The sequence below is a fragment of the Serinus canaria genome, chromosome 3 (genome assembly GCF_022539315.1).
Source record: "Serinus canaria isolate serCan28SL12 chromosome 3, serCan2020, whole genome shotgun sequence".
Taxonomy (NCBI): domain Eukaryota; kingdom Metazoa; phylum Chordata; class Aves; order Passeriformes; family Fringillidae; genus Serinus; species Serinus canaria.
Window position 1 is genome coordinate 22,013,698 of NC_066316.1, and position 26,080 is coordinate 22,039,777.

The window sequence follows — 26,080 nt, forward strand, 5'->3', positions numbered from 1 at the left end:
TGCTGTACCCTGCACATACGATTTCAAAGGCCGATGCACAAAGGTAAGGTGGGTTGTAAGCCAGATCTGAAGCAAAGTCATAAAATGTTAACAAGTAATTAAAGCTTCATGTTTGGGACACAGCTTTTTTTCCACCCTTCCTGCCATTAGCAGTGGAGTTCCTGTCAAGGGGAGCCAAAAGTAAATGGCCACAAAAACAATACTCATAACTAAACCAATTCTCAACATCAAAGATGCTCTGAGCACAATGGGGTCTTGATCTGAACACTTTCTGAAACATAAAGGAGTAATGCAAAAATGTTACTCTGACCAAATAACTGTACAGACATGTAGTGGGTTAGTAACGTTAAACTCAGTTATTTCAGACTATTGATGTAAAACATAAGGAAACAAATTTGAAGAAGGCCAGTTGTACATTTCATCCAGAACCTAATTTGGCCAGCAGGATATTCCTCAGCTAAAGAAGACCAAACACAAAGTGCAGTCAATGTGCTTGGATTAAGGAGAATTTTCACCTTTGTCACAAGCCCTGAGCCACCAAGGCTTTATAGATGTTTTAAAGCAGCACATTAAATGTGTGATTTTTTACCAAAGCCTGCAAAGGTGTTGGCCTCAATAACCAGAAGCATCTCAGGTGACTAAATCAGCACATCTGAGCACTAGGGATATTAGAGAGAAAGGAAAGGAATGCAACCAAACACTGACAACAAGAATTCCAGGGCACTTAACATGTATTACCATAACAACAATATATTGCAGGGATACCTCTATAAATTGCATACAAACTGATCTTTGTGTGGTGGTATAATTTCAGAGGTCATATAATAAAAGATTTTACTCACCTTCAATATAAAAGTCTGCTGTGTTCTAGTGTCCATTACAAGCAAAACCTAAGCAAAAAGAAATCAGAATTTATTTAGGATTCACAGGAGTAAGCAAACAAAACTTCTAGTTATAGTTCTTAAATCTAATGCTGAACACTCTTAAAAAGAAGTGATATCATCAATTTAAAAATTAAACCCCTGCAGCATACAGACTTGACATCCAGTCTCTTTTTTTTTTTTTTTTTTTTTTAGCAAAAAAATTACTGAGGATATAGATCTCTAAAATTAGGGTAACAACAACAAAAAGAGGATTTAAGTGTAGATGGGTTTGCTGCAGAGGCAAGAATACCTACAGCTGCAAAGAGCATCTCTGCTAGCACTACATCACCTCTACTGAAAGCACTTTAAACAAAACAATGAGAGAAGCACTAAATAGCACCTACACTCTTAGCAAGATCCATTTGGTTATGTGTTGAAAACAAAAACAAAAAGATACATGTGTATATACATTTAGAAAACTGAATCTTTAGAAAGCTGGAGCCTTCAAGCCACCCTGCTCAGGAATTAAGTGTTTTCAAACCCTAAGAACACAGATGTGCTTGAAAAGCACCAGCTGCAAGACAGCCACGCGAGCAGCACAAGCTCAACCCTCCTCTAGGAACAAGTGTGCCCTCATTGTTTATTTACAACAGACAATGTAAGCTTCCAGTATAAATACTCACATACAGTTATAGCAAAATATTTAGGCTGCAAAATCAAACTCCTAAAGGGCTTCTCTCCCTTGCCGGCACTGGGGTTACCTAACACTGGGTTGAATGGACAAGGAGCAGTGAAGATCAAGTCAGCTTGCACCCACAAAGACTTCTTGCAGAGGAATGACACATCAGGAGCAACAAGGCTTCATCAGGTGGCAGAAGGAGAACAGCACCCAGGCTCCCTCAGCTCCCTGCGGCGAGGGGCAGCAATGCAGCCATGCTCTGCTGTCTCTGGATGGCAGCATTCAAAACCCACTTCTCTCCCCATTGCATCTCAAACATGAGAAGGAGAACTGAAGTATTTTCTAATAATTTCTCTCTCACAATATTTCACCAAAGTAAATGAAGTCACAGACTCTTCCCCATTTCAAAGGCCTCCTCTTTTACTAGGGTTGCAGACAATTTTAAAAGCTTTTCTGTGTCTTTGGTGGGGAAAAAAATATCAACAGAAGTTGGGGGTACTGAGATTCTTTTAACAAAGGAATGACACACAGTTTCCATTTCAAGGGCATGGTAAGGAAAGGCAAATATTCCCAGTCTTTTGAGTTTGCCAAAAAACTTTTTAGGCCATTTACATAGGGTTTCCAGAAATAGAGGAAACCAACTTAATAAATAACAACTGTAAAACTGGTTTTGTTACCCTTGCTTAACCAAAAGGTGTAAAATTAAAATTAAAGAAAAACACAAAACCACACCAACCAACCAAAGAAAATCAACAGAACAAGAGAAAAAATAAACACCACTTTACAAGAAGGTGCCAAAAGAAGATAAAGATGGTTTGGAAACACGTATGTGTTTACAATCACTCTCCTTCCTCTTCTCCCAAGTTTGTTTGCAACTAGACACTGTTCACATTGAGGCAATAAATACGAGAACATATGTGATTTTTTTTTTTTAAATGTGCCCTTTGACTGTCAATATCTCCCAAACAGGTGTTGGCTAAATGATTATAAATTGGCCTCTGGATACACCTCTTCAACTGAGCCGTACAGGACTGGCGATAATATAATTAGACCTAAAAACATCAGGCTGGTGAATGCTTTCCATCTGTTTGGCAATAATGTTTAGTTAACAATAGTCTTTAAAAGAAGCACCTTCAACTTCAGTTCTTAAAGTTATTTATAGGGCCATTCTTAACACACCAGCACTCTTGCTAACAAGAGCTTTAGCCACTTGGAAATTATTAGCCATACGGCTGTATATGAAAAGGAATGGCAGCATTTAACATCTGTATCTCTCCAGATTTACAAGCATCAACCTCATTTAAAGTCATTTCTTAATGAACAGTTCCGTGGTCTGTATTAATATTATAGTTGCATGCACAAAGATCATAAGGAGCCAAACATTTTTTTAATACCAACAGTAGGCCAATCAGTAATGAAGCTGTCAGCATAAAGGACAGAATAATAGCTTCTTTAACCCTCAAACAGGATTTGTTCATTTGTAGAGTAGAAGACACCAATTTAAAAACTGCTCATGGGTTTGCTCACCTTTATAAAGACAAAAATCTAATTTGGTACTAATTTGATACAATTGTCTTTCCAATAAAAGGCTCCTAAAGCCATCTTTTATTCCATGATAAAACAACTGCTATAACTAAAACGGTCATGAAATAATTACCTTTGATAGCATACCTTATTGCACAAATACAATTAATGTATTCCTCCCTTTCATTTTTCACACTTGCTTATCAGCACTGTATTAGCATATGGTGCAACAGCAGAGATTACTGAGCCCTCTCCCTGTAAGTTGAGGTACAGAAGCACCACCACCAAGGCCAATAAAGCAGGCAGCAGGTCCCTGTAGGGTAACTTCATCTGCTGCTATATTGCAGCATCAACACCAAAGCAGCAGCTACACTTTTATACCTGCAATAACAACAACTAATATCCCTGTGCCTTTGAGGTTAACTACATACATGGACTACCCAGTCCAACTAACCAGCTCCTTTCTTTTTGCTTCCTGTCAAGCACCCTATCTTCCCTGAGTGACTAACACCTCATTTTCAGCTCCACTTCCTTTTTGGGACAATAATTTCTTTGTTGATTCAGTACCAACCTTTGGCAAGGCTGTTTACTTCAAAAGGGACTTCAAGAAGCCCAGGAAGAGCCTTGGAAGTAACTTTAGAAATTCATGTAGTGATGGTCCATTTGGCCCTGGCAAACTGCAGACTTTACATGGGCTCACCAAATCAAAAACTTGTTTCAAGAGAAAGCAGCCTGCATGCATTATTACAAAGCTGTGGTTTAACTAGATTCTCCCAAATAATTAAAAGACAACACAAATAGGTAAGTCAGAAAGCTATTTCAGGAAGGGGTAAGTCCAGGAAAGAGAGGGTCACAAGCATATTTGCTTGAATTTTTATCACTCATCCAGAGCAGAGAAAGGTCAGCAGCTCTTGGATGCATTACAACACTGCTGCAGAAGGGCACAACTGACCCAGGTGCCAACTTACTCTCCTCACCTCATGCTTTACAGCCAATTTATAGACAGCAGTGCACCAAGTCTCCTGTTTGCATTCCTTCACACTTCCCTCCCGTGGCAAAAGTGTTTTTGTAATTCTAAGATTCCTTTTTAAAATGCAAAGTGACAAGTCCTCACCCTAAAGGCAAGATGGGACAAAACAGGATTCCACAGAGCATTCCCTGGGACAGAGCTCTGCCACTCTCCAGAGCAGATCACACAGAGATGCTGGCATTAGCTGAGGCTGCTTCTGGCTCACAGAGCTGACAGAACCTCTTTCACCATGTAAGTTGTAATATTTAACTTCTCCTAACAACGTACTGCCAGCTGTAACATTCAGCATCCTCTCTCAGAGAGGAGGGAGAAGAAGGCACAGCAGGGCACTCCTGGGCACTGAGCAACTAGACTGTGACACAAAAGGAGACAAGGCAAAATCCTATTTGTAATACTAATGGATGAACAGAGTCAAGGTCCACATATCATGCTGGCTCTTACAGCTCTGTTACTTACTCATTCTTTCTCTATTTTTTTGCACTGATGACAACCAACATGGCCAAAAACACTGACACACAAATAGCAATCACCACAAATAAATATCTAATGTAAATAAGTGTCTTCAGCAGCACAGACATCCTAATTTTGTACAAGCACTGGAGCTCTCAGGAACACCCCAAAAAACAAGTGAACACAGCAGCACTGCATGACAGCATCTCAGCAAAGTGCAAACAGCAATACCCCTCCATGATGCCAAATAGGATTTCCTACTTGAGAATTTTTTTTCCCTTTCCTAAGTCAAGAGTTAATTCTGATGCTGACAGCAGCTACTTAAAAAAATTAGCTTCTTAGATTTGATTTATAGCTTAGAGGAAAATAAATTCAATTCAATTCAATATAGTAGGTCCAATTAATTGGAGAAAAATAAAATAAAACCTGCTTGGTAAATAACCATAGTCTTGCTTTAAGAAAACAGTTAATTTTAAGATCCTTTAAATGCACAGAAATTAGCAAATGTTTCGGTATGCTAATTTTTTTAATTAAAAGATATTTCTGCAGTAAAAGCTCTTTCATATGCACTACTGATTCTTCATCAAACGTTAAGTTTCCAACTTAACACCAGTATAGCCGGTGGCAGCCTGAAGGTTTACCATCTGCTGCCACCCAAAGTCACGGTGGCCACCTTCAGAACATATGCATCAAAGCCCAGAGATAAGAGACTGAAGGAATACTGCAGAAGTCAGCAGAAGGGGGAGCACAGACCCAGGGGCAGGCAACAGGCAAGTCACCAGGAAAAGAGAACATGGTGAAGCAGCAGTCACCCCAGCGAGCAGCCAGCCAAGGTCATGGGGGACAGCTCTGGGAGAAGGAAGGGCTGCTCTGAGTGCGCTGTTCTTGCTGTTCTCCCGCCGCTGGCTTTAACACCAGCACACAGATCCTGTCACACATTTGCTTCCCCAGTTCTCCTTCCTTTTCTGGGGTTTTCCCCTCCTCTCTTCTTCCCTGCCCAGCATCTAATTTTTTTTTCCTAGTTTCTGTTCTTCTATAGCACAGAACATACCTGTGCTTTTTATTTACTGGAGCAGCTTTTAACGCTAATCAAAACAAACACATCAACACACTTGCTTACAGAAATGTGACTTTAGGTTCACTAACACAAGTGAAAAATAGCTCATGCCTGATCAAAGAAAATTGAATAAGATCTCTTACTGCAGAATCAGACAGCAGAAAGGTTTCCAAGACAAACCACAGCTAAGGGATTACTTTAAAACCAGCTCCATTTTGTTATTAAATTGCTGCTTTACACTGAAAACACATCATGTAAATACTGCCACCAGTGGGCCACCTGTTAACTCGGGTCCTTATCTGCTAAACAAATGTACCCTTATCATAGGATAGATACTCAAGCAAAAGTCCTACAAACTTGAATATGCATCAGATAATCATCTAGGATTTCTTCTCTTGTGTTTACCCCACCAGCTAGAAAATGCTATAGTGACAGATGACAAGGAATGAGAAAAGTCATCCACCTGATCCCTGGCACGAGTATTTGGGACTGCAAGAAAACCTCAGCCGGGCTGGAGCTCAGCTGGGTGCTGCACTCAGGACACAGCTCTGTTGATGGGCAGGAGCAGGGGTGCAATTCCTCCTGCTCTCCTCAGCTGTGCCGGCTGTCACAAGGCTACCAGGATTAAAAGATCTACTTAACACAGATTTATTCTTGTCACTTTTCAGATTACACCCCCCAGACTCTCACTCATCTCCCTCTGTCGTTACAGAAAGAGATTACATTTGGCTAATATGTATGAAAAATGTGATTATTCCTTATCCTTGTACCTGGGCAATATGAATTATCTTCAGTTTGCAATTATTCCTCCTTTCAAACCATTATTCTAAGGAACTTACAGCCTGTATATTCTATGACTTGGAATAATAGTGTACTTATAAGACAAATGGTGCAGCTTTAAATAATGAAAATACTAAGAAAGCAGCATATATTCAAATTCGAATTTTTAAATACTTTGAGTTGGTTGGTAACAGAGAGGAAAGTCCGTTTTCTTAAAGTAAACTAAAAACTGGCCAATAAATTACAAATGGTGAAATATTAACCTAGAAAATATATCTGGCAGGTTTTACTAATGAAAGCATTTTACAATCTGAAATGCCACTGGCATCCCAGAGTAATTGCCTGGCACAAATTATGTATTAAGCAACTTAGTAACAATTACGAAGACAAACTTACATAATCTTGGTTTAAAAGAAAATATCTCAATAATTTATTTCTTTCTGAAGGCCAGAAGACATATAGTACAGACTGCAGAAGAACAATCAACAATGTAATTTCTTTTTTCTAAAGGCAAGGGCAAAATTTGCATTACTCTATCAAATCTCACTCAAGTCAAAAGAAATTTTAGTGAAACAAACAGGAAAGAAGCTAGAGAGAAACAAGGGTTACAACAGCAAACACTGAGAAATGTTCAGATCTGTGTAAATGGAAAGATTTCAGTGGCAGGTGTTTGGGGGCAGGGAAGAAGGGACAGGACCCTTTCTAGCTGGCAGAGAGACTACGTTTTAAAGTTGAGCAAGCTTTGTTACTTGGGGCTTGAAACCTGACAGTAGCTTAGGAATAATCCCAGAGCAGTAGGGAAAGGAAGGTGGTGAGCCAAGAAATCAGTTTCGACAATAGCTCTGTAGTTGGTTTGATTTTGTAGGACTTGGCAAGCCACTCAAGAAACTAAAAGTTTATCAAAATATCAAACCAGCTCTTAAAAGTTTATTTGTATGAATAGTTACTATTATTATTCAGTTTCAGATTTTCAACGTTGTTCTACTGCTATTTTCCATTCTGCCCTGTTTGTATGTACATTCCAGCTCCCTTTCCCCCACACCTCTTAGGCACATACAGCCACTCAGTCAAATCTGTAAGATGATCTAAAGGTGCTCACAGAGTGCACCTGAGAGCCAGGGGAGAGAAAACATCTGCTACGGTCAACTCAGTTTCACAGCTGCAAGTCTTTAATCTCCCCTCACAATAAAAGGCTGAATATTTAAGTTGCTAACAAACACTAACAGGACATAGTTAGCTATGTCTGTTACTCAGGCACAACACCACACATGCTGCCATAAGTAGGGACTATTCCTCCTACCCCTCTGATTAAATTTCATTAGAACTAGCCATAACCTGTTTGAATTCAACTCTGGGTCTGCAGATTATGCATGTGAAGTTGACATATATTCTACCTATTTCTGCCTTTTGGCACTTTCACTCATTAAGCAGACAAGTAGTGATCACACTTTATAAATAATTAATATTAATTTGGTTCTCTTGCATATTTTTAGTCACTTCACCAAAATGTACAGCCACCAGAATCAGGACTTCTCAGGACAGCATGGGAGACACAAAACCCCCCTATATTCACAATAACAGAATTTCTTCCATTTTCTAAAAACGTTATCCATCTCAGTAACTCCAAAAATAATTTTACCGCAAGGCCCTGATGAGAGCATGTGATTTTATTAGGTTTCATAATAAAGCTTAACAGTGTATTGAACAACAAGCTCAAATGCATGGACAGCTGAGGAAGAACTGAACACAGCCAGTGCCAGTGCCTACAGTGTGCTGAGCCTTGATGGGGGACTGGGGAGGGGATAGAAGAGACATAAAAGACAGCCATTGGTTACAGAGGCATAGTTATTACTTAATGTAGTACAGAGGCATAGTTATTACTCTGCTTTCAAGGTGAATCTTTAAATTGAATGAATCTAAATAACAGAGGGTTCTAAAGAATAAGAAATTGGGTTTGAAACAGCATTGTGAAGGTATCCAGCAGCACCATAACAAAGTCGTTTCTTTAGGGGCCGGTTGTAGCTTCAAAGGAAAGATTTGCCTAGGGCAGAAACTCAGCACAGAACCTGCAACCTTGATTTTTAATTAGGCAAATTCTGAAAGCAAAACTCTTCCCTATTCCAAAAAAAGAAGTTTCCTACTTTAAGGTACATGAGATGATAAAATAATTGATCATTCATAGTTGGTGATAACAACAGCTACAATATTTAGGTATTTGTTTCCAATGCAGTACCTCGGGTAACATCAATAAGAGCCTTGCTGCCCAAACAGTAGCACCTCACATTTCACAAGGTTTGCAGGACAAAAGCCACCTTTACAATTAGATTACACCTCCATTTTCAGAAACCTACTCACCAGCAGGCTCTTTACATATTAAACATATAAAATACCTGCAAACATCACCTCATTGCCTTTTGACACTGTAAAGTGAGCAAACACAGCAGCAGCAGAACTCAAAAAAAAAAAAAAAAAGGCTTCCTCAAGCAAAATAAAAATATAAGTCCACTTTGGTCTACTAAAATAGATTTATACTACAGCCTTTGCACAAGAGCAAAAGCAGAAGGATGGAAGGCAAAGCAGATATGGGCATACTTCCCTGAATTTTCACAATAATTTAAGGAGCTTAATAATGCTAAGATCTCTGACTCTCAGACTTAGCAGAATAGGGTCAAAACAACAAAAATTATTGAGGTGACAAGGAAGGGAAAGGGCAGACAGGGAAAGAAAGATTGCACATTGGGAATAACCTAGGCTAAAATTAAGTATCTAATCATTCTGCCTAGTCTAAAATAGTTTGAAAAACCCAGAGTTTCAGATAGCAACAAGCATTTTGTCCATGAAAATGAAGCCAATTCAAAACACTTGAAGAGGCTTCAAAAGAAGAACAAAGAGTGACATTACTCTAAGGGAAAGCACTGAACCTTTCAGCATTTGAATGAGGGAAGGTTAACAGCTGGTTTTCTCGAGGCAGCACTACAGCAGGCAGACACCACTCCGGGCTTCAGCAGTGGGAGAACGAGTCTGCAAACCAACCAACACCATTTTAAGCTGGTGTGTTTAAGCCAGTCTTGCACGGGGTTAGTCAAGCCAGCAGTTACAATGCCAGTGGCTCATTACCACACCCCCATTTTCTGCTGAAACCAAAGCAGCTACCTTAGGGTTAGAATGGAAGATTATTTTCAGGCAAAGCTCCACGTGGTGATGAATCAGTTACAGCCTTGTGCCCAAAAGCATAGCATCTTCAATGCTGGCCCTGGAAATCAAAATCCATTTCCAGGAACGAGCACACTATGTCATCTACTTGGCTGCAGCAAGGATACTTACACATTGATTGGATTTCTCCATGATGAGAGCTTTAGGGCATATGGAAGCAGAGAAGGAGGGAAATGACAGTGATGGTGAGGAAGGAAGGGAGATGGTGCTTTAAACCAAAGGCAGGGACATCATCTCCAGCCCACAGATACATCTGCACACTTTTGTTTCATCTTCACATGCATTTTGTGTATACATTATAAAACCAAATAAAATATCCTCTGGGCTCAGAGCAGGTTTTCATTTGCCTCCCAATTTTACAGACCCCTAGAAAGAAGCAGCATACTCAAAATAAGGCTAAGATTGTGATGTGAGAATCTGGAAGAAGGAACACAGACTACAAAGACACCTGAAAGAATCTGGCTCCCTTTTCTACACAGTAATTAACCATGAACTCTGAGCCCTATGATACTGTTTACACAGGAGCATTCCAACTGTATGCATAGGCCTGCTACTCCTTGCATACACCTTCAGCTCAGAGAATCCTGTGTTTTCATCATCATTAGAACCCTGATTCTCCCCAGTTCTGCTTCAAAGATCTGGACGTGTTCAGCTCACACCTGGGATGCTTACTGAAACTGCTCAGAGAGAGCTAAGGAGATCTGGTACCACCAAGGACTGCAAAAGCTTCATTCTGCTCAAGCATCTTTTCCAGTAGCTGTTCATTAGCACTACACAAGAATGGAGATATTGAGAAAATCTTTCTTGATCCATTTCCAACATTTCTGCAGGCTCACTGTCAGAATAATTCACGAAATCCATGCACACTGCATCCATTTGGTGGCTGCTAACTTAGTTAGCATCTACTAACAGGTGCTACAGATAGGTGGTCTTTCCAACATGTCTCTCTGCTATGTATGCAGAGTGGAATACAGGCTAAGTTCTGTATTTACAACTGAGAAAAGAAGACACAATGAATATGAAGTCAGAAAACCTTGCGTGCTATAAAAACAACCATAATACCTAATGTATACAGCCCCCTAAGGAGAAGTTATCAACTTATGCACACAATTACAACGAAACAGGCAAAGAAAAACAAAAAGCAGTCCCAATAGCTAGCTTCAGTCCAACAAGAAAAAGCAACCAAGAAATACAGACCTCAAGGGATGAGCCACAGGTTTTTGATGCACGTTACAAATGCATAAATTGACCATGCATCAGTAGCTCATGCACAAACTAGGGACTACATAAGGAACTATCAAAAGGCACAAGGGATTTGGCACAGCAAAAAGGAAACGAGCCGTTACAGTCTGCATTAGCCACTGTCACACTGCTGAATAATGCATCATCTTAAAAGTATTTGGTAAGGTGGTAACTAATCAGCATTATCAAAACAACCCAACAATTCTTCTGGTCTCTTAATTAGGTTTGCAAAAAAATCCGTATGGTCCTTTACTGTTTACAGACGGGTATTATCCTGGGATTCTGGAAGACATTATTTGCATGACTCAAAAATAAGCTTGGCTTCATTGCTGAATCTCTGTCTTGGCAAGGGATTTCAATTCTGAATTCTCAGGGAAGGAGAACAGTTGTGTGTGTCCCCAGCTCCCATTTCAAGTAAGAGTTCAAAAGTAAGAATTTCTACCCTTCTATGTTTTCAGTATCCACCAGACTGTTCAACTGAAAACACATCAACTTGTCCTTATCCCAGAACGGCAACCATGATTTCATTTTTGAAAAACAGGCCCCATCCTATTGAATGCTACCAAACATGTACCTTATCCTTTAGCTCAAATACATTTTGCATGACCTTACATGAATTGCTTAGATAAAAGCCTTTTTTTCTTCTACTTTTGTTATTTTTAAGTGCAGATGCATTTGAGTCATTTTCCCCTTTTGTTTCATATCCTTAAGATCCACAGCTTCAAAGACAAAATGTCAGCATGCAGTCGATTTATGACTGAATTCTTGAAGAGACACTGAAGAATTACCTTGTCAATCACCCCAAGGACTCTGAAGGTCTTCAGTTCCTCGGCAGGGCTCCTTAGGTTCCAAGAGGGCCTTGAACTTAGTGATCCTGGAGGCTAATGGAAGATATCAAAGATTATACATCAATCAGGGTGGTACTTGAAGGAAGACTGCCTGCTGAAGCAAATGCCAGGCCGAAGGAAACTAAATTTATCATAAATCAGAGAGACTGAAGATGAAAGGAGAAGTTTTCTGTTTGTCCTTAGCAGGGGGAAAAAAAACAACTTGCAAGTAAATAAAAGTCAAGATAACACTGAAAACAAAAATTTTAAAAAGAAAAAAGGAATTAATTTTTATATTTTCTATGCTTAATGGAACCCAGGAATTGATTACTTAGTTCTTACCACATAATAATAATCAATCAAAGCCTTACAGGTATTCTGGGTACAAAATAATTGAGAGATCACTGAGGAGGAGAAAGCAAATTAGAGGCTTTTTAAGCCTGAAGAACATAAAATACAGAATTATAAATGGGGTTCTCTTGCTCTCTGGTGAGCTGTATGAAATCTATTTAATAATAAGGGGCATAAGAGAAACTATTCCTAAAGCTGCCTTAGAAAAAAGTAACTAGCTATGCATCATTAATATAGAAATTAACACCACAGCAAGAAAATTGGCAGGTGCTAACTATTCAAGTAGTTAATATGCTAATATACATAGATATTTGTCCATACTATGTTTTGTAGTTTCTCAGAGCAAATTCAAAGCTTGCATGCCAGAGGGGGAAACAACATTTCAACTGGAAGTCTTTTGGGACAAAGATCAACATTTTAAGCATCCCATACACCTCTGGCATGTGAACAAGTATTTTCAGCAGTTTCTAGTTGCCAACTGAGGGAATTTATTAGATCTTCCTCCAAAAATTCAACATGTAGCTTCTAGTAGAACCACAGACCTCTATCTCTTCCTCACAAATAAGGAAAATTCATTTGCAGAGCTGCTGAATGCTGAACTCCTTTGAAGCATCCCCAGGCCTCCCCAAGTAGATTTCTATCACACAAAGATGCAAAGGAAGAGGGAGGTCAGCATTCTGAGGCAATATTTAACTGCTATGTCACAAAGGAAAATGGCTGGTAAATAAATATGCTGTGGATTAAATGCTTAAGTATCAGGAAAAATCAAAAATTTTTCCCTTGTGATGAGAAACTCCAAGATCCTGAACTAGGCAGGGCAATTTCCTGCCATCCTATTTTTTCTCCCTGAGGCATCCTTACTGTGCTACCCTCCAAGGCCAAAGCAACTCCTCAAAGCCTTCCCCATTCACTCAACAATATTCTCTCCTTCCAAATTCCTTCCTAAAAATCAGGACTCATTTAAGTACTGATTGCCCACAAAATCCAGAAGAAAGGACCATAAATACATGTTCAAAATGCTGAGAGAAAAGTGTGCTTTTCTGGGCTCAGTGTTTGGGAGTTTCTTAGTTATCTTCATTTTTTGGTATGGATCTGATAATTGTTTTGTCACATTATTCCTGCCAAGCAGGAAAACCAACAGCAGTTAAGAGAAAACAGCCCAGATTCTACAGTCTAAAACTAAAGGCTTTAACAGGAAGAAGAAGAAAAAAAAGAAAACTCTACATGAATTAGGTTTTTTTCTCCAAACCTAATTTCAGTTCCACATTTCAGTGAACTGTTGAAAGTATTTTGAGAGTAGGCAATTTTTCTGCAATAATGAAAAACTTCCTTTGAAACAAAGAGTTGTGCTAACACAGTTTATTCATGACAAGATTTCAAAAGCATTCTAAGGAAGACATTTAAAGGAACAGAACATTTCCTAATCCTCTAGACTACTATAAAAGATTTTCACTTCTATCTGCTTGCTATTACATTTTATAACCATTCCTCAATAATCACACTTTTAATATTTTCTCTTATGAATAACATTTCAACCATGAATTAAGTTCATACATCTCTGCAGAAGTTAATAGTTGTCTAATAATGCTATACAATCAGATTTCTGCACCCATCCTGTCCAAAGAGCCAAAAAGGCTCAGTACAGATATTTTAGGTCCTTCTCTAAAATGTGACCAGTGGTGGCACAGTCAGTAATAGTGTGTATACACACTGATTTTTATATGTGTGCTCTACAGTCACTTCTTACTTTAAAGAGATTTACAATCACATCCACAGCTCCCAGCAGGTTCTCCATTTTTATCAGTTTTGCTCTTTTTGTACTTTGGTTTTACTGTTTCAAAAGTCTAACAGAAGAGCCCAGTGATGGGAAGGCACCACATTCTGCTGTGAAGCAGGCTGGAAGCAAACTCTGAATTCCCAGAACAATTCCCAAAACTACAGCAATTAAGCACTCTATGAATGCTCCTCTGAATAGAGTAAAACTCCTAGCTCAGCATCTAGGCAGCAAGAAGAAAAATAACTAAAAACCCTCACTCTCAGCAGAAAACAGAAGAACAGAAAAGTACAGGAAGGAAGATAACAAAAAAAAAAAAAAAAAAAAAAAAAAAAAAAAAAAAAAAAAAGCTTCATTTGCCTTAGAAATGAGAAAAATATTCTGAAAAAAATGTAAGACTACGTCTACCTGCAGAAGGCCTTCAGCAGCCTGTCCAAATGCTCAGCATGCTGCTCAGGTATCCCAGAATCTTCTCTGTTGTGGCCATGCCCTCTCTGTTTCCAGACTACACTCTGAGCAGCACAACTGGACTTATCCAGAGTTAGGATAGGCATCACCAGATCCTCTCCCCCCATCACCTTTTACCATGTGTAGATTTCAAGTGGAAAAGGCTGATGCTGATTGTGATGCCCCTGCAAGGACCCAGCAGCCTGTGGGTCCTTGGAAAGCCTTTGGAAAGCTCTGGTTTTGTAAGCTACACTAGGAATGTGGCCATAGCCCTTTCCTCTGCTTTGGCATAAGAGCAGAGGGAGACAGAGAACTCCAGCAGTCAAGTAAGAGAAAGGGCATTTCATGTTAACCTCATTTAAGGCAAGAGCACTATCCCAAGCCCAGCAACACAAACACCATTTGATGGGAAATCACAGAATATCCTGAGTTGGAAGGGACCCACAAGGATCCAGCTCCTGGCCTCGCACAAGGAAACCCCCAAAACCACACCATGTGCACATCTCAGACTGGGGGGCACCCCAGCATCTGTGGTGGGGTTCCTTGCACCCTTTTCCTCCTGGGATGCAGTGAAACATGAGGAATGGTGGAGTCCTGGTCCTTCCTTGGTTGCTCAAAGCAATCCACATGCTCAAGCAGGGATGCCCCTCGCACTGGTTTCTCAAAGCTTTCTCAGCACAACTGCTGTTTTTCCTGGATTTCCCTCTAATTACATATTTGATCTTTATTTTCCCCTCTTCATTCTTTCACCCAGAAGGCTCTGCTAATTTAACTGCTAATGCTGCAACCTTTGACATCAGTCACCACAGATCCTCTGGATAAGAAAAGAGAACTTTCACAAACACCAGTGCAGATCTGCACATCACAAATGCAACCTCCCTTTGCCCTTCAGAGGTCTGAGTCTGATATTTCAATATCTGTCTACCTGTAGCATAACCAGATCTTCACTTGCAGCAAGGAGATGCCTTGTTTTGATGCAGATGCACTGGAATCTGCCTCATGGCTGTGACAGTGCTTCCAGCTCTCCTGGTATGGCAAACATCCTGGCTTCTTCCTCTCTCTGCACCAGGAGAAAACCAGGTTGGATTTCTGCCTGCATCTGAACTAGACAGAACTACAGTGTGCTTCAGAAGGTTCTCAGTGAGCACCAGCTGGGGAATGCACTTTTCCTGAAGCTGGGACACACCTTGGATGTGATCCTACAAGTTGAGACTGAATCTCTTATTTTATGTTAAATTCATAACTCACAGAACTACAGCAGTGCATTTTCTTTATACTTCATGTAATTTTCATGCACATATAATGATAATTTTAGGAAGATATCTTATGGAAACCACAAAGACTGCTTCTTCTGTTCAGGCAGCAGGCTTGCAGGTACCTCTTGGTACTAAATTGCTTTGAAAAATCAAAAATAATTGACATTTTAAAAGACAACAGCTTTCATAATGGCGCAAAAAGAAACAACTCTGAATATACGAAGTTAGGCATAAATAGAATCAGAACTAATTTCAAAGAGGGAATAAAAATATGCTTTATAAAAACTACCAAGGTTAAAACTGCCCCACAGCCCGTACAAGCAGCTGTGCTGGGCTTTGCAGCGGACAGCTATGCAAGACTCCAGCTTTCTGATGGTCAGGCCAGTGGGATTCAGAGGCTGTTGCTGCAGCTCCCACTCACCTTGGAAGTGGGTCCCCAGAGACACTACTTATAAAGGGGCAGAGGAGAAAATGCAGCTTGAGAATCTGCAAAATGACCCAGTGCTGCTCTTACACAGTTCTCTGCAGCACTTGTCCAAGACATGGCCCTTGAGGCTGCTGTGCTGCACCAAAGGAAGAAGAAGAGGACAGCATTTGCTGCAGCTTGTTTTTCCAGAAGGTTCATGTGCCTGTTTAAAAGCTCCAGAGGCTGTCTCCACATCACCTACTCTTATGGGTCACAGCAAGGCTTTTCTCAATGTTTACAAGACACTCAGATGAGTTCCCAGCTCAAGGTCACAGCTGAGTCAATTCCCTATGTTTCTTTTAAGCCCTCTACCCAAAACCTTTCTTTAACAATGCCAAGGATTCTCCAAATACCATCTTCTTGTGCTCCTCTCTTCACCACTTAAACTTGCAAGCAGCAGGGTGGTTGCTAAGGATGCTATCCTTGACAGCTACACTGCTGAAAAGTAACAAAGTAGTTGTTCTTCATCTGGTTTCCATGACATCAAAGACAATTTTGCTTCTCAGCTCTCATATACCAGACTTTTGCCTCTTTAGGAAAATCTGGTCTTGGAACCGGCGAGGGCCTGGCATTTCCAGCCACGAAAGAATGGCTCACTTCCTCCTTGCCTGGGCCCCCAGAGAAAAGCCAGGCATGGCAAAGGGCACATTTAGTGGGCACAGTCTTTCGAGACTGCTGCAGGTGGCTCAGCCCATGGCTGGCATCCCAAGCCTTTGGGAGATGTGACAGGCTGAGAAGTGCAGGTCAATAACTGAACCTGCACTTCTGAGCTTACCCCTTCCCTTGCTGGACAATTCTCTGGCCTGATGGAAGAGATAAAATTCCATGTGTAAGAAGGACAGGTCAGCCTAGTTCTGATGCCCATGACTGCTCCTTTTAAGGGCACCACAGAAAACACAAAGCCACCTACAGCAGACAGAGGTGACAAAGCAGTTCTGCCCTGTGATACCTGGTCATGAACAAGAGCACTTTGCCTTAAATGCCCAAGCCCACTTACCAGCCAGACCTCTTCCTCCAACTGGGGTGCAAATGCCCATGACATTCCCTGCAGTGAACCATGCTTTCCATAACAAAACTGCACTCTGACACTCCTAACAGGGGCCCAGGTACTGCACTGACTGTGCCCACCTTGCACTTAAGGTCTTTAGAAGAAGGACACAAAGCATCTGCAAGTTGCCACTGGTATCTCCCAAGATTCACACTGTCTATAGATGGAGGCTCTTCAGTGCATTTATCACTGTCCATGTGGGGTGGAATAATTCATGCAAATTCCAATATAAACTATCTTGGGATGTAAAAATAATAAGCAGTAACTAAAGTGCAAGAATTCAGGCCTGCTCAGCAACTAACACATGGGAAGAGTCACATTCCTCATTTTCCTGAGGACACTAAGCAAAAGCACAGAGCATGCCAATTTTTTGTGGTCCCTACCACTACCCTCACAATAATTTTGGGAGTTAAGTCCTTCTCCCAGGTAACTTTCAGCTACAAACAAGCTGTTCCTCACCACAACCATCATGACCCAGAAGCACCATCTGCCCCCCATATCAGCAAATTCCAAAATTCTAAGATAAAAGTTATATTTATGCATTATGAACAGCAAATAAAGGACATTAAAATACATGTACAAACTTAGGGAAAAAACAAGGCTAAATCATGGCTGCATGGCCTTTTTTTGTAAACAGGAGAATCAGCCAGGTGCAACACTTTGTACAAACAAGATTTGCCGTGATTTGTCAATTTTGAGTTTCAACACAGAAGGAGAATGGTTTTTTAGTCTGTCTGCTTTTTTTTTTCTTGTCTTATCCCAATTAAATCTGCTTTTCTTCGGATCTGCAAAGAAGGCATGTGTCTTATTCAGTACAGCATAAAAGAGGAAATACTTCACCTCTCAAGCTCACACAGAAAAATGCAACCTATTTCTTCCTCCTTCCCAACCACAGTTAGTTTCTAAACTTATAAAAAGGCGAAAATAGGTTGTTCATGGATTTTTTTCTCTTGTTCTTCAGTTTCCAAACACACTGAGGATTCCATTCAATATAGCTTCTTCCCCATTTTCAGGGGTGTTTGACCCAAAGAAAGAATACCTAGTAGGAGTTCATATCTGTCCAAAATATTAAATTGTTCAAAGTGCAGTTCATAGCAACAGCAAGACTCCAAGCCTCACAAAATATATCCCATTTGGAACATCCTCAAAATTGTACTTGTGGGCTCTCAACATGAAATAATCTACCCTTAAAAAAAATCAGTGTCTTTGCTTTTTAAATTTACTTATTAGATAGACAGCTTTTAGAAGGCTTCCAATTTTTGCAGCAGTTGTCTCCTTAAAGCATTTATAGATCTGTGCAAAGTAAGAAGCAATAATCTTCTATCCCTTTTGTTATCCCTTGATATTAGAGAGTCAGGAAGTTTGCAGCTTTTATACTTACTGCAATAGGGCAGTCACTGACAATAACACAGTTTAACATGACTGCAGTAAAAGTCTAAAGTAGAAACGGATAAATCCTAAAGGAACTGTTTAAGGAAGGGCAAGTTAGATATTTATTGAGGGTATCTCAGAACAAGCTTTGTTTGTCTTTTGTACAAGCACAGATAAAGGTATTCTGCTCAAGAAAGTGGAAAAAAAAAAAAGACCAGAAACTTCTCAAAAATCAAAAAGGAACTGATCCCACAAGCATATCCAAGAGAGACATTTCAAAGGATCAGGAAGAACCTTTGCTCTGTTAAGGACTTGTTCTGTGAAAAATTAATCTGATTCCCTCTACCCTGTGCTTGATTCACTTGTGATACATCACTATGTGCTAGGCTAAAGAAACCAACAGGTTTCTCACTCCCTACAGGACCGACCAACATTCCCATGGAAAAGTCAAATGAAATCTTATACTCTAGAGTGGTTTTCTCCTTTACCTTGATTCTTCAGCATGATGAAAAATGTCTACATCATCAACCACGAGCAGTAGAAAAGCGCATGAAAAGCAGTCCTGTGTTAAACCAAGCACTCCTTGTAAAATTATGAAGAATCAGAAAGAATGGCAACTTAACAGAAAGACAACATCAAAATACTCCTCCAGCCTCCCAAAAGAGACATTCTAGGCAGCTTTTGAACCTTAAGCTAGAATATGCTTTGCTACTTAATTGTAACAAACTCTGAAAAAAATTAATTCAGAAAAAAATTAATTAAAGCCTACCATAGAAACAGATGCATCTTCAGAGGTTTTGTGGTAGAGACCGGAAATTTTTTCAGCACGCATAAGGTATTCTGCTGTCTTCCTCTTCACTGCTTCTCGACGAGTTGGACTTGATTCACCTCAATGGAGAAAAAAAAAGTTATGTTTTCTATAAAGAGAGAGGTACTAAGGAATCAAAGCACATGACTACTTTGATTCCACCTTTTTGATTCCCTTCAGGTTATCCATAATGAAACCTAAAGATATGCATCTTCTAAAAATGCAGGACTATGATTTCAGAGTTCTACAAAAATAACAAAATAAGCCTTGCTATAGACTACACTAAATAAAAAGCCTTTCCTAATATTTCTGTTATTTGGTATATGTTCCTATGGTAACATAGATAAGAACTGAAACAAACCACTGATCCAAACCTTGCATTCCAAAAAGCAAAATCAATTAGGAAAGACAGAATAAGATGATTACAACAAAAAAAACAAACTTATTTTTTCCTCAGGTTGTCGTCCTGTTCTTCTAAAATACTTCCAAGACTTCTGACGTTTACATTTTTGTAATGGAGTTTCTCGCACACTTTTCATGTAAATAATAATTATTTTGCATTACTTTCTAGAGGAGGAGAGAATTAATAAACTGTTAGTTTGACCAGTGTGGTTGGAGAAGTAGCAATTTCATCCTCCAATCCATAGTTACTTTTAGAATTCTATAAATATCAAAGTCCAAAAATAAATGTGCTTTTTTGCCGTAGACATCTCAGCATGTGAGTGTCGTTCATTTCATGTCATATTGCCATATCAGGTGTCCAGTATGGACTCTCCTAATTATACATGAAGTCTAGAAATGCTATTGAAAGCAAAAAGGCAACTGAGGAGAGGCATTAAGAACTCCTGCTCAGAGTTTTTCTATGCTAGACATTCCTTGCCTCTTGTCTTGGGGTAACATGGGAAAAAAGCAATAAGTACTTGCACCAACTACTTCACTTTCCAGATGGCTAAACAACCATTGTATTATTTCTGGTCTACCCAAACTCTTGGTGAGAACCACCTGGCACCACATAAACACTGAATTCTCTCTGAAGCTTTCAGTTTGGTTTAGGCATTCGCATCCTGAGCGATGCATTGCTGTAACAGACTCCACCTGTGATGGCAACACCCAACCTGTCAGCCACCCAACAAAGATAAGAGACTGTGAGACACAATTATTAGATTATATAGATTATATAGATTAGACACAATTATTATAGATTATTATGCTGAAAAAAAGACAGAGACAGCTGTCCCAGAAGAAGACTGAAGAAGACTTGACAGTCTCTCCCAGCCCTAACTGAGGGCATCCAAGACTTGCAGTAACAAAGCCTTGACTGTGACAGGCTCTGCACTGCCAGGTGCAAGCCAGCACCTCTCAAACCGATGCTCAAACAGGGCAAGGAGCTGCAAGGATATCTGCCCAACAGCTACTCCACATGAAAGACAAGGCAAGGAACAGGAGAGGCAATAAATTAAGCACACAAATACTCAAACCCCAACCAACGGCAGATAAGAGATATTAACAAAGACTGGAGAAGGTAAGACACTGATCACCGGGCCATGAAAGGAACCCGAGTGTAACCTTGAAGGAGTTCAACCAGAAACTTTGTAACTGATAAGAAAAAAAAGAGGATTATTGTGGGTTATCAAGAATGAGTCTCATAAAAAAGGGCAAGTTTATTATGGAACTTCTGATAGAGAACTTACTGTGTGAATGCTTACATTCAGAAATTACTGCAGGAGCTTTTCAGGGGGCAATTGTGGCAATATGTAAGACTTTGTCAGATTTTCAAGGACAGATTTAAAGGCAGGGATCAAGGTAGATTGTTTTAAAATAGAGACTCCCACTCCTCTCATATCACAACTAGAAACTACCCCAACACACAGAACAATCACACCAAGACTCCATCAAAAGTAAGCAGAAGAGACTTTGAGTACTCCAAGTTCTGGGATAAGTGATCTCTTGTAATTTTTAGTAACTACCCCACAGCATGAGGAAAAAGTGATTGTTACCTCCTTGAATATAGACACAAGACTGCTCTGCAAAAACCCTTGTCTACACATCATTTGAGACAGACAGAAATCCAGGGCATTTTCAGGATGCAATATTATGGATATTTATCAATATCTCAATAATTTCTCTCATTCTAAAAACCTAGGAAAATCTTGGTAAAAAGTTCCCTTCATAAGACTGCCAGTCTTATTCCCACCTAGGATTTAAAAAAAAAAAAACATAGCATCACTCACAACTCTTTGAAGTTAAAGTTGGCATTATCAAGAGAGTCTATACACAGTATTTTTTTCAATAAGCCTGTGTTGCAATTTCCTAAAACAGGACTAACTCTGGCTTTCATCTTTGCAGGTAGTGTGAAAGCACCATGAAACTTCCTCATGCTGATGCACCGGTGAGCACCTACGGTCTCTCAGACACACCAAGTGGCAGCTGCTCGGGGAAAGCAAGACATCTGCACAGCAACAATAAACTCCTCAGCCAGCATTTCCTTCCAGCAGACTGCTAGAAAACTGCTAGGTCAGTGTCTAAGGCTATCATAAAAGTCAAGCTTACTGCTTAATTGTTAGTTATGTGTATTTAGTTTGGATGTTTCTTGCTTTTTTCCAATGCTTCAGTAATTTTACAGTAATTAACGCGAACCAGCCAGGATGTCCCCTCAGAGCTGTCTTTGTTCTCCCTACTTTCACAAGACATTAATTTCAGTTTTCCTTCTACTTCTTCCCGAGTAATTTGTTAAATAACCTTTGCAAGCTGTTCTACTCATTAAAATCTTCATCCATAAAAAGGGTGTGAATTCAAAAAATAACATTTATTCAACAAGTTCTCGCATCGTATTTGTGGATAAGATCATTAACAGTTCAGTCTCTGAATACTTTAACAGGTGGATGATTGAGAATTAGGTTTATGAAAATAGGATTTTGGCTTTTTATTTTTCTGCATTAGTTTTTTACATTTTCTTGGTTAAACTATGTCACAATACAAATTCCCATTTAAACAGCCAATATCTCACAAAAATCTGTAAATAAATACAGGATATAAATTTAACAAACAAATAAATGCTACTTAAAAAGCCTCAAACACAGAGAGTAACAATAAAGACCCCATTAAGCTAAAAATAATCTTTAGCATTTATGCCAAATTCGAGGTCATAGAACTGTTCACTTAAAACCAAATAAATCACTAAAACACAGTACTAGAACAAATCCTTATATCTGACATATGTCAAAGCTGTGATTCAGACTCCATGGGATTTTTTAAATGCAATGTTACATTTTGCCATGAAATATTGGTTTTAGTTAAGCAAAATGTAGTTTCAAAAGCATCAATTTTATTTTATAATAAATTAGGAATAATCATTTATTCCTAGTTAAGAACTTTTGATTTAAATAGTGTGTGAGCATATTGAGCTCCTATTTCCATTCTGTGGTTAGCTCACAATCTAAAGAGGTATCTCTCTAATTACAATTTAAACTTGAAAGGCATTTTTCTTTAAATGCCAGCAAACAGGAAATGTTTAAACTGTGTCAAAGCCTTTGATGAATCTTTACAACTGCTCATAAAAGCTCATCCTGCTTAAAATAATATTGATTTTTCATTTATTTTCCTAGATACTAGAAGATTTATGTTTCATCTGATCAGGATCAAAGCTTCTCCCCCCTCCTGATCACTGGGATTAAATCAGCAATGTCATTTTACACTTTTAAAAACTACACTGCTAAAGCAAGATATAAAAGTGCAGCAAGGCTGATCATAGGGACCTAAGAATAAAAACCCCTCAAGATTCCCCATTTCTCTCTCTCTGCTTTTGCTACAGAGCAGCTGTGCCTCACACAGATTCACATGAATGAAAATATTAAGGCGAGAAACCACCCACTTAGTTTATTTTCCATATGACTTTCCTGTAATTATTTTGTAAACTGTTCACACAACAATATATAAAAACATCTGCAAAAACAGGTAATTAATGTGTCAAGCCAAACTAATGCATTTTTTATGGTGTCCATGCTTCGTCAACTGTAATTATAACTCTTTTTAAGCAAATGATGATGTGTTTGTTGCAATGTGCAAGTGGTTATTTTAGATGCTCTGTTTACTATTACTGCAAACAGAATATAAAAACTCCACAGCTACTTTGTTGCACATATAAGCCTTCATCCACACACACAAGCACAAGCAGGCTGCTCCCTGATTTCCAAAGGCTTTGCCCATGTCAAAGAAGTAAAAATATCCTAAAATGAAAATTGGCTTTGGAAAGGCTGACCAGGCCACCTGCTGACCAAAGTAACAGTAAGCCAGGATATTAGGACAGCAGCCAATGATTTAAAATTTGTTCTTTAATTTATATTTCTAAAGACAGCTCAGCTACAATATATTTGCAAACATAGATATTCCTAATAACATTCAAATTATTTGGAGGGTTTGACAGAGGAAAACCACAAATATTGGAATAATTGTGCCATTAGGTTCTTCTGTGACTTGTCTGATTGTCTGCCCATAGTGCACTGATTTGAGTGAAAAACCCAAAGTAGCAGCACAAAGTATAACAGTGGCATCTGGAAAACTAGCAATTGTTTTGTTTGTCTTCTGCTCAGAGTCATCACTCACTTCATAGTACTTCAGAAGAGGACACACCTTGGAGAGAACAGCTAACTCAATGCTGAAATGTTCAGCTCAATTAACTGCTTATTCATACATCAAATCTTCTGTAATTCTATCATATAGTAAAATTACCAATGCTTAGGTAGTAACAGCAAAAAGCTATTGAAAGGGGGCCATATTCAATAAACTTAGACAAATAAAAAAAATTGGGTCAGTAAAGACCATGGACAAAAATCTGTCCTTTTTCCTCAAATAATCTGGGATACTACAAAGAGAACACATCTCAGCTGCATAGAAGTGCTGTCAAACTTGCTCTGGTGTGTAACTGTTCTCCTCCAAGGATCCAGGATGAAGTCATGGTGAAGATCTGTTTCTATCTGGATGATAAAGATAGCTCTAGCTGCCACTTGCTACTAACATACACCAAAAAAAGATAATAAAAATCAGTAAATCATTATATGTAGCACCCACCCAGGAATTCTAGATATTCCTTTCTTGTGCCTGACCAGTTCCAAATCATCCCCCTCAAGGTGTTAAGAGGTTTTCCTCAGCAAGAGTTAGTCTGTCAGGGCAACACAGGTGCACTCCCTACTTGAGTAGGTAGTTGGCCAGGACAGGAATATTTTCACAGAAAATGTAAGGCCATAAAGTTACTATTACCTGTCCCAATCCTCTGTGAGCTCCTCTTCCTGCTTTTCTCTCAGACTTACTAAAAATATATGTGGGCTGCCTTCCTTTAAAGAAGATATCAGAAGAGATTTGCTCCAGGAAGGAATATCCTCTTGCAGAACAAGCTACAAGGAACTTGTACGAGACTGCCTGTTGTGCCAGCCCCAAACTCCACGTTCTTAACAATTTAAACAGTAAAACTTTCTCTAAATACTGAAATCTTCAATGAAACATTTATAATTGCCAAATCTAACAGCTATAATACCATTTTTTATTTTTAAAAGTTTCTTTATCTTCTTCACAGTCTTCCTGCACATATCACCCAGCTGGATTGCTGAATTTTTCAAAGAATTGCTCTCTATAAAAATGCAAGGGAGTAAGCCTTAAAAGATTTATTTCTTCTCACAATGAAAAGAGGTTTAGCAGCACCTTCCTTATTAGTGGGTAGCCCAGCTGTTATTTTTGCCTAATTGGTTCAAGAGGACCTCTGTTCTTCTTAGGGCAAACACTTCTTACATCATGTGAAGCAGACTCCTTTGTCCATATTAGCCAAACAAAAGCTCAGGCACACCGTAAGTGACAATGCGACTCATAATCCAGCACGGGTTTGTGATGACTTTGGACACTGTTTTATAACCCCAAAATTTATTTCAGGAAGGGGAAAAGCTGCTGATTTTGGAACGAGTCTCTACCAACTTTCACAGGAGGGTGGGTAACCTTTAATTTTCAAACAATTACTTAAGTGAAATGTGGCAGGTGCTGGGGTAGACGAATATTGCAGCATCAAGGAAAGAGCTATAGATTTGAGCAGCAGGTGGGGGCTTGGAATTGTGAAATAAGACCACTACCTCATCAGCTCTAGTATGCTTTACATTATATTAACAGCAAGTTACTTTGAGGTGCTGATCAAATTCTGCAGCTGAAAAAAAACCTGTAAATATTAAATAATAAGACAAAGGTTAAGCCCATTATGATAAAACAGCTTGAAGTGATCTTTTTTCCTCCTTTTATTTTTTCTTAACATTTTGAGAGAGCCAAAATTTATTAAGATACAACACATTTATCAGAACCATTCTTTCTTGCTTTTCTGAAGATTCAGGACAGTACTGCACTCTATCAACTGAGAAGAAAAAGCCATTTAAAAGTTAAACCTTTCACACTAAAGCACAAATTTGTGACAGTGAGTGAACACCTACAAATTCTTCTTCCAACTTTCCAGTGCTGGTAACTATTATGTCCATATGTTGCCTACATCATCTTCACTGCAGGTTGCCTCAGACCCTTAGAGATCTGTATTTCCTATGAAGTTGCCACTTCTGCATCCTGTAGAAAATCTAGAGCTACACACCTGTCATGTAAATGTCTAGGTAAACATCTCTCTAGGGAAAAAAAAATGTTGGCACATTTGCCAAAGTTAAGATTGCACAGAAGAATGGTGTGGGTGAAATGTATTCGAGTGATCAGTAAAGAAGGAGTCAGTAACACTGAAGATAAGAGATGTAACTTGCCAGAAATACTAACCAATAAACAACTGCTTCTAGATAAACTCTCATGTTAAATCCACAAGGTGGTAGTAGCTTTCCATGGGCAAGTACCTGGAAAAAATAAAATTAATGCACCCAGCATTTC

At 39.2% G+C, this 26,080-nt stretch overlaps 1 protein-coding gene across 3 annotated transcripts in view; it reads right to left on the reverse strand.

Annotated features, from left to right (window-relative positions):
* RPS6KC1 (ribosomal protein S6 kinase C1) overlaps window positions 1-26,080 on the reverse strand; it is an 85,492-nt gene that overhangs the window by 28,735 nt on the left and 30,677 nt on the right. For all 3 annotated transcript variants that reach the window (XM_018921282.3, XM_009096406.4, XM_018921283.3), the window contains 3 exons: window positions 19,148-19,266; window positions 11,627-11,719; window positions 843-890 (listed from right to left, as the gene is read on the reverse strand). In XM_018921282.3, coding sequence (XP_018776827.2) covers window positions 843-890; window positions 11,627-11,719; window positions 19,148-19,266 — 260 coding nt within the window. The remainder of the gene's footprint in view (window positions 1-842; window positions 891-11,626; window positions 11,720-19,147; window positions 19,267-26,080) is intronic.